General features: G+C 41.7%; 1 protein-coding gene across 1 annotated transcript; it reads left to right on the top strand.

Annotated features, from left to right (window-relative positions):
- The first annotated feature begins 5,533 nt into the window (after positions 1 to 5,533).
- On the top strand, positions 5,534 to 6,584 carry LOC143432481 (uncharacterized). The gene is made up of 4 exons (XM_076909144.1): positions 5,534 to 5,657; positions 5,752 to 6,108; positions 6,156 to 6,206; positions 6,256 to 6,584. Exons 1-4 carry the CDS (start codon positions 5,534 to 5,536, stop codon positions 6,582 to 6,584), a joined length of 861 nt encoding a protein of 286 aa, XP_076765259.1.
- Positions 6,585 to 8,294: the final 1,710 nt, after the last annotated feature.

Genomic DNA, 8,294 nt, shown 5'->3' with positions numbered 1-8,294 from the left:
ATCTATTTTACTTTGAAACTTGCAAATAAGATGTGTCATTTTAATGTATGGAGCAGTAGAAGTCTATTGATTTTGTACGCAGATACTATGAAGCACCAACTAGCTGCATATAGCAGTAGAATTCATATTCTTTTAAAGCGTAGAAGCAGACAGCCATAATGCTATGCATACAAGAATATAGCTTACTTACTTTGAAACGTGGAAGTGAGGTGCGAGCCTGTTTTGGCAGGTAGACACTATGAACCGCTATTCCGTTGCGAGGAAGCGCAGAATTTAGATTCGTCTGCAACGTGGTAATAGATAAGTACAATGCATTGCATAGAACAGTACAACTTATACGTTGAAATGACGTGGGCAATTGCGGTGCATGTAGAATGAGAACTCTATTGCTTTGACATGGGGACAGTATGAAGCTGCATCCCAGTGCACAGAGCTGTAAAAAGTACATTCTTTTGAATAGCAGAAGCAGCAAAGTATAATACGATGCATAGAAGATTGCAACTTAATTATTTTGGAATGTTAAAATGAGATGCGCTATCCCGTTGCTGGAAACCATGAAGCCCCATGGGACCCCACCAGGGAACCCCGAGGAGGATTCGGGAAGCCCAAGGACTGCAGGCAATTTAATTAGCGAGTGAACTAGCGAGCGAACTAGCGAGCAACCAATCGAAATCTATAAGCAAGCGATTTTGTAGAGGAAAAGAGATAGAGAACGTGGGCCGCCATAAGGAGCCAGGATCATCTGGAAAGGAGAGCATGAGTGCTTATACGCTAAACCGTCCCATTTTCCAGCTGCATTTTTCTTTCTTGCCTTGTACTGTGTCTTATATCGTTAAGCGAGTGGTAATCCACGGTTGATCGTTACATAATTGCGTAATTCCCGCGACCATTTTCTGACCGGAGCAACGTAGCGTACGTTGAAGCATAGCGTTTGATTATTATACATACTATATATATTGAGTATTATTGTACGGGATCGAGCAGCCTGTAACACTTGATCATTTTGGCTCCATGCAGTGCGAAAAAGCATCTAATTTCAAATTTCCAAAGTAAGTAACTTGTAATAATCTATGCATCGCATGATCCTTTATCTGCCTATACACTACAAAAAGATTTGAAATCTACAGTTCCAAGCAACGGGATGGTGCTTTGTATTGTCTACGTCTCCAAGCAATAAGGTTCTACTGCTTCATGCTATGAAGGTCTACTGCCACGCTATGCGATGGCGCAACTGTTTTCACCGTTTCAAAGTATGTAGTTTGTATTATTCTGTGCATAGCATTATGCTCACATGGATCTATGCCTTTAAATAATGTGAATTCTACATTCCCTTGCAATGGTGATGCGGTTCATAGTATCTACGTATCAATGCAATAGGGTTCTAATGCTCCATGCATTGCGATGGGGCATCTAGATTTCAGCATTTCAAGGTAAGTAGGCTGTTATCTTCTATGCATAGGATTATGCTTTTCTACTTCTACACATCCAGAGAATGTAAGTTATATAATTCATTGCACCTGACTTGTCCTTCATAGTGTCTACGTTTCAAATCAATAGAGTTGTAATTCTCCATGCAATGCTATGTCGTATCTCACTTCAGCGTTTCAAAGTAAGACAGCTGTAATGTTCTATGCAGCGCTTTAAGCTTATCCGCTTCTACTCGTCAAAAGAATGTGAATTGTACAGTTTCTAGCACCAGCGTGACGTCTGATAGTGTCTACGTGTCAAAGCAGTAGAGTTCTAATGCTGCATGCAATGTGTCCTACGACAAACATGCGATTCATGCTGTAATAATTAATCGATTCATCCTTATTCAGACACTTGTCATAATTCACTCAACGAAACATCTTGCTACCAAACTCCTAATTTCACATATCCTGAAAAATCAATAACCCACACATAGCAGTAATAAACTCCTAAAGCAACAAATGTCGTCTTATCATAATTTTCAAAATTGATATTTCGTAGTGATCTTTCAAATTGCATATACTACATACCTGGCCGTTTTATTCCTTTATTGTCTGCTCCTCTCACGTGTCGCCACCGATCTACAACCCTTGGTCCCCCCTTCGCTCCTCCTTGTTTCCTCCCAGTTTCCGGAAAAGATGCAAATTTTTCCCCAATAACGTACCATCTAGTGACCACTTGTCCACACGAATTCACTATAAAACAGTCTAACTTCATCGCGCAAGATCTTAGTAGAAATTCAAATTCAGAGACATCAGAAAACATGAAAATAACTCAATCATTATGATTTCATTTTAAGTGAAATATAATTGTTACTTGTTAAGAAATCGTGTCAATTGTAATTGTATCTACCTACTTCCCTATTAATGTATCACGTATTAGGGCGCACACGGTAACGGTGACGAAAAGGTTCGGATCGAAGCTTTACGCCCTTCGTTGGCTTAACAAACAAAAATAAGCCTCGTGGTAACGCGTGCTCAAACATTTTGGTCCTTTAAGTCGGACTCAAAATTGGACTCCTGTAAACAGCGAGTTATAAAAAGGAACCGTTGAAGTCAATGTTGTGAGTGCCCGAACTATAGTGTCATTCAACCAACACTCAGCGACTGAAATATCAACCCAGTGATCAAGCCAACGCCCCAGGACAACTTGAGATTCTTTGCAGCAACATTTCGATCATCCCAGGGGTTCCAGACATCGTGGCAGATCTCAACATACCTGACATCCTCACATCGAAAAGGTAAACTCGTTTATTCGTCAATTCATTTCTGATTCATCTTCCACGATGTCAGCCCGATCGCTCGAATAAGCTCAGTCCATTCCTCATGTAATTAGTCTCAGTTCCCAACCTCGTAAACGCGGCAACATATTCGGTCAGATCACTGCCTTCATCGGAGGACACAGCATCTGGGCATGTGAAGCGTTTCACGGGCTCTCAGTCCAAGACCGCAAGGCAACTGTCGAAAAGGTTTCACTATGCATAAACTGCTTGCACAAGGGACACAAATATAGCCTGTGCCACAGTGGCTCCTGTCGCATACCTAACAAGCAACATTACACGATACATCACCAAGCGTAGAGAACCCGGCAACAGACTACTTCTAAACCGCTAACCATCAATTCACCCGAAGAACAAGAACCGATAACGAACGGAGAATCTTTAATGTCCGAAAGACTTCATGACGTTGAGGCGCCGAAGGAAGGGGGACATCAAAACGCGTTTGTCGTCGATTCAGTTACGAATGAATTACTCGTAACCACACAAATTCACATTTTAGACCACGATCAACAACCAGTCAACTGTCGAACATTGATCGACACGTGCGCAACTATAAATTTTATGTCAGAAACCCTCGCGAAGAATCTCGGCATTCCAAGAAAACGCTGTTCCGTACCCATCGGTGTTCTAAACATAATGTATACAATAGCAGAATACTCCATCACGGCAACGTTTAACCCATTCATCCATCTTCCAGATCTTTCAAAATCCAACTTGTTATTGTCCAGTGACAGTCAGCCTGCTCCTCAGCGCTGGAGCTGTCCTAGCGTTGTTACAGATTTATCCCAACCCAAACACAGAAACTTATATCATAAAACCACCACGTTACCACTTGACATCACCACGACAATATTGGAAGATTGAGTAAGTATCCAGAATCCAACGTTTCTCCAAATCGGAGAGAGCCTGTAAGACACATTACCGACTACATACCACGCGAAGCGCGGATGGCAGATACGTTGTGGTACTCCCATTCAACGATAAAGGACCACGATTCGGTGAATCCAGATCTAGAGCTTTAAAATGATTCACTGCATTGGCAGGGAAACTGAAGCGCGATCCAACTTTAACAAGGGAGTACTACGCAGTCATACAAGAATACCTTGTCCTTGGTCACATGTCAGAGATCGAAACCAACCAACACGTGAACGGGGGATATTAATTGCCTCATCATGGGGTCACAAAAATCGGTAGCCAAACGACCAAGTTGAGGGTGGTACTTCACGGCTACGATGCCACAACAACGGGAGTATCCCTCAACGATACAGTACATACCGGGCCGAAGATCCAAGAAGGCCTGATTCACATATTGATGCGATTCTGTACGCATAAATATGTCATCACAGGCGATATCGAAAAAATGTTCAGACAATTTATAGTGCGTCTAGCTAATAGCAAACACCAACGCATTCTATGATGCAATGCCACCGGAAAAATTCGAACATATCAATTAAACACGGTCAGCTTCGTGCTTTCAGTTGCACTTTTCTTGGTCATCCATTGCCTGACGCAAACAAGCCAATGACGAATAACACAGATTTCCCAATGCATCTAAAATCTTTAGGCGTGATTTTTACATTCATGACGCACTCACTGGAACAACCGTAGAAGAGACCAGTACATTGCGAGAAGAACTATCTGAGCTGCTACAAACCGTCGGATTAAAGGTCCGACAATGGGCAATCATCAGAACTCTCGGCGTGGTTTGGACTTCCTCAGATGACTCCATCGGATATGCAGTAAAAGCAACGTCACCCCCACCGAGCATCACCAAACGCTCGATTAGTTCTGAAATCGCGATAATATACCAAATATTATAGACCCAATAGGCCCCTTCGTCCAGTTATAATCGTGGCCAAGATCCTGCTCCAAAAGATTTGAGCCTGAAGGTGGATTGGTACGAATCACTACCGGTGGCTATTCATACCGAGTGGATAATGTACTATGCTCAACTACCACTCCTAACCAACGTTCAATTCGAAAAACTATTATCAATAAGGGAAAAAGCAGAGCTTCATGGATTATGTGACTCCAGAGAGAGAGAGAGAGAGAGAGAGAGAGAGAGAGAGATTAAGGAGCTTGTATCTACCTACAATTCGTCAATAAGCAAGGACATATACAGGTAGAACTCCTCATAGCGAAGTCGAAAGTGGCAACCCTAAAGAGTCAATCAATTCCACGACTCGAACTGTGCGGAGCACTACTGCATACGAAGTTACTCATCACGATTCACCAGGCTTTACAGCTAGAGTGCAATCGTACGGTTCTATGGACGGATTCCACCATCGTTCTACATTGGCTCAAAACATCGTCACACACGCTACAAACATTCGTAGCAAGTCGGGTATCAGAAATACAAACAAGAACAACCATCGATGATTAGCGACACATCGCGACGGGTTCGTCACGTTCACAGGTTCAGCGAAAAGGTCCCACATCGAAAATGGAGTCCTATCGGTAGCTGAACTCGAACACTCCAAACAGGTCATCTTAAGAACAGCACAGAGTATACACATCATCGACGAATTGCGATTTCTGCAAAACAAGTGGCACGACCAAATAAAGAGAAAATGGACAAGATTGATTTTTTGACGAAGATGGAATCCTAAGAGTGGGTGGTTGATTGACACATTCGCTACCACCATTCTCTCAGAAACAGCCCATAATTCCACCGAAAACTCATGTAACTGCTCTCATCATTATAAACGAACATCTCACACATTTATACGCTGGAGTCCAGGTAACATTATACAGTACACGAAGAAAATATTGGCCCATTGATGGCCGATGCCAAGTCTAGAAAACAATACGGGTTTGCATTCGTTGTTGCCGCGCCAACCCACCAGCGGTCAATTACCGTATGTGCCATCTACTGAAAGAACGCGCCACCCAATCTCGATCCTTCATCAATGTAGTCGTCGATTATTGTGCACTCTTTTTCACTAAAGATCGGCAATACCACAATTGTAAAAGAAAATAAGTCTATGTTTTCGTCTGCCTGGCAGTAAAGGCCGCTCATCTCGAAACTGTCCACGATCTCACGATTGAGACTTTCATCGCTGAGAATATGAATCGCAAGAGAATATGCATAAATTTATGCTCTGACAGTGAAACAAACTTCGTCGGAGCAAATAATGAGTTTCTAGAGATAAAAGAGTTACTATGTTCAGAAGGTAACCACAAAACAGTCATGTCATTTTTATCAAATCAATCAATCAACTGGCACTTTATCCCACCATACGCACAACATTTCGGTCTCTGGGAGGCCGCAGTAAAATCCTATAAGCGCCATTTAACGCGCGTTGCAGAAACTGAGCTGTTCACAGTAGAGCAGTTCATAACCCTTATAAGCCACATCGGAAGTATCCTTAATTCTCACTCACTCACTCCAATTTCTTCAGATTCACAGACCTGTTAGTCCTCACCCCAAGACATATCCTAATTTCCGATGCTGCCACGAGTATACACCAACACAACTTTGAAGACACGCAATCCATTCGCTTTTCTAGTTAAAAATAGATCCAAAAGACGTGGCAACACTTTTGGACTCGTTGACGTCACGAATATTTTCATTACGAGTATTTATATTAATAAGCTCACTAGCTGCAGCAAATGGACGAAGGGTAGTCATCAGATCACGGAGGGAAAGATTGTCCTCCTTAATGAAGAAAACACGCAATCCATGCAATGGCCACTAGGACGAATTATCCAAACCTATCCCGGCTCTGACGGCATCGAGCGCGCAATCACCGATAGGACGGCTTCGAGCAAGTTTGATCTAACAGTCAAAAAACTTGTTCCATTGCCGGACAGACGAAGAAGATTGCCCGGAATTTAACAAGAATGAAACTCATCCACAGACCAAGAGTACCAGCTTGCAGTAGACACATCATAACACAACCACACACTCTTACCTCACAATACATCACATATTCATCTGGATGCTCACTAGCCTCTCAACGGGGGGACTGTGTCCAGCGATGAACATACTATTCAAGCTATAATAATTAAACCGTTCATCCTCATCACTGTTCACTCGACATAATTCATTCAACGAAACACCTGGCTAACAAACTTCAAATTCCACAAATCCTGCGAAAACCCTAACTGACACGCAGCAGCAATAAACACGTAAAGCAAGAGAATAGGGCCTTATAATAAATTTCAAAATTAAGTCTCCGTAGTGACCCTTCAAATTGCATATACCATATACCTGGCAGTTTTATTGAATTATTTTCTGCCCCCTCTTACCAGTCGCAACCGACCTTCAACCCATCGTACCACGCTTTGCGCCTTCTTGTCTCCCCCACTTCCATAAAAAAAGCAAATCTACAGATTTTCTACCAATAACGTCTCATCTTAATGCCACACCCTTGATCACTCTTCCACACGAATTTAATACAAAACAGTCTGACTTCATCGCTCAAGAACTTAGTAGAAATTCAGATTCAGATAAATCTGAGTATATGAAAAACACTCAATCTTTGTGAATTCATTTGAAATTAAATATAATTGTTGCTTTTTTTTTTAAGAAACCGTGTTAACTCCAATTGTATCTATCTACATCCATATTACGTATTAGGGCGTGCATTGCAAAGGAGACGAAAAGATTCGTGACGAAGGTTTACGCACTTCGCTTTCTTATCAACTGAAAATAAGTCTCAACGTAACGCGTACTCAAACACAATGCGACACCTCATTTCATCATTTCAAAGTAAATAAGCTGTAATCTTCTATGCTTATTATTATGCTTATCTGCTGCTATGTTTCCGAAGAATGAGGATTTTAGAGTTCCATGTAACGAGATGGCGCTTCATAGTATCTGCGTGTCGAAGTAGTGGAGTTGTAATGTTGCATGCACTGCAACGGCGCACCACATTTCAACGTTTCAAAGAAAGTAATCTGTAATCTTCTATGCATATCTTTATGTTTATCTGCTTCAACATTTCTAATGAAAGTGAATTCTACAGTTCCATGCGTCGGGATTGGTCTTCATAGTGCCTACGTATCAAACCAACAGAGTTGTAGTGCTCCATGCAATGCGGTGTTGCGTCTGATTTTAACGTTTTAAAGTAAGTAAGCTGTAATCTTCTATGCGCAGCATTATACTTATCTGCTTCTACACTACCAAAGAATGTGAACTCTATTGTTCGTTGAAATAAATATTGTGCTTCATAATGTCTACGTGTCTAAGCAATGGAGTTTTAATGCCCCATGTGTAGCGACAGGGCATCTGAATTCACCGTTTCAATGTAAACGAGCTGCTTTGTTTCAAGCATCACTTTATGCATTACAGCTCTAGTGCTCTGATGCCTAGACAACATGAAGCGCAATCCAGTTGTTAGAAACTGTGAAATTCACACACTTTTGAAGCGTAGAAGCTTAAAAGCATAATGCCATGCATAATAGATTAATGCTTCGCATAATAGAAATTCGCATTCTTAGGATATGTAGACGCGAATAAGTATAATGCCTGCATAGAAAATTACAGCTTATTTACTTTGAAACGTTGAAATGGGATGCGCAATCGCATTCCATTAAGAATTAG

This window comes from Xylocopa sonorina, unplaced genomic scaffold, assembly GCF_050948175.1.
Source record: "Xylocopa sonorina isolate GNS202 unplaced genomic scaffold, iyXylSono1_principal scaffold0392, whole genome shotgun sequence".
Classification (NCBI taxonomy): Eukaryota; Metazoa; Arthropoda; class Insecta; order Hymenoptera; family Apidae; genus Xylocopa; species Xylocopa sonorina.
The sequence above is the reverse complement of the archived record's forward strand: the minus strand, read 5'-3'. Positions and strand labels throughout refer to the sequence as shown.

Coding starts and splice junctions, on each gene's coding strand:
- LOC143432481 (XM_076909144.1), top strand. CDS start 5,534: ATGCCAAGTCTAGAAAACAATACGGGTTTGCATTCGTTGTTGCCGCGC. Junction 5,658..5,751: donor AATCTCGATCCTTCATCAAT/GTAGTCGTCGAT, acceptor TCTGCCTGGCAG/TAAAGGCCGCTCATCTCGAA. Junction 6,207..6,255: donor AATTTCCGATGCTGCCACGA/GTATACACCAAC, acceptor TCGCTTTTCTAG/TTAAAAATAGATCCAAAAGA.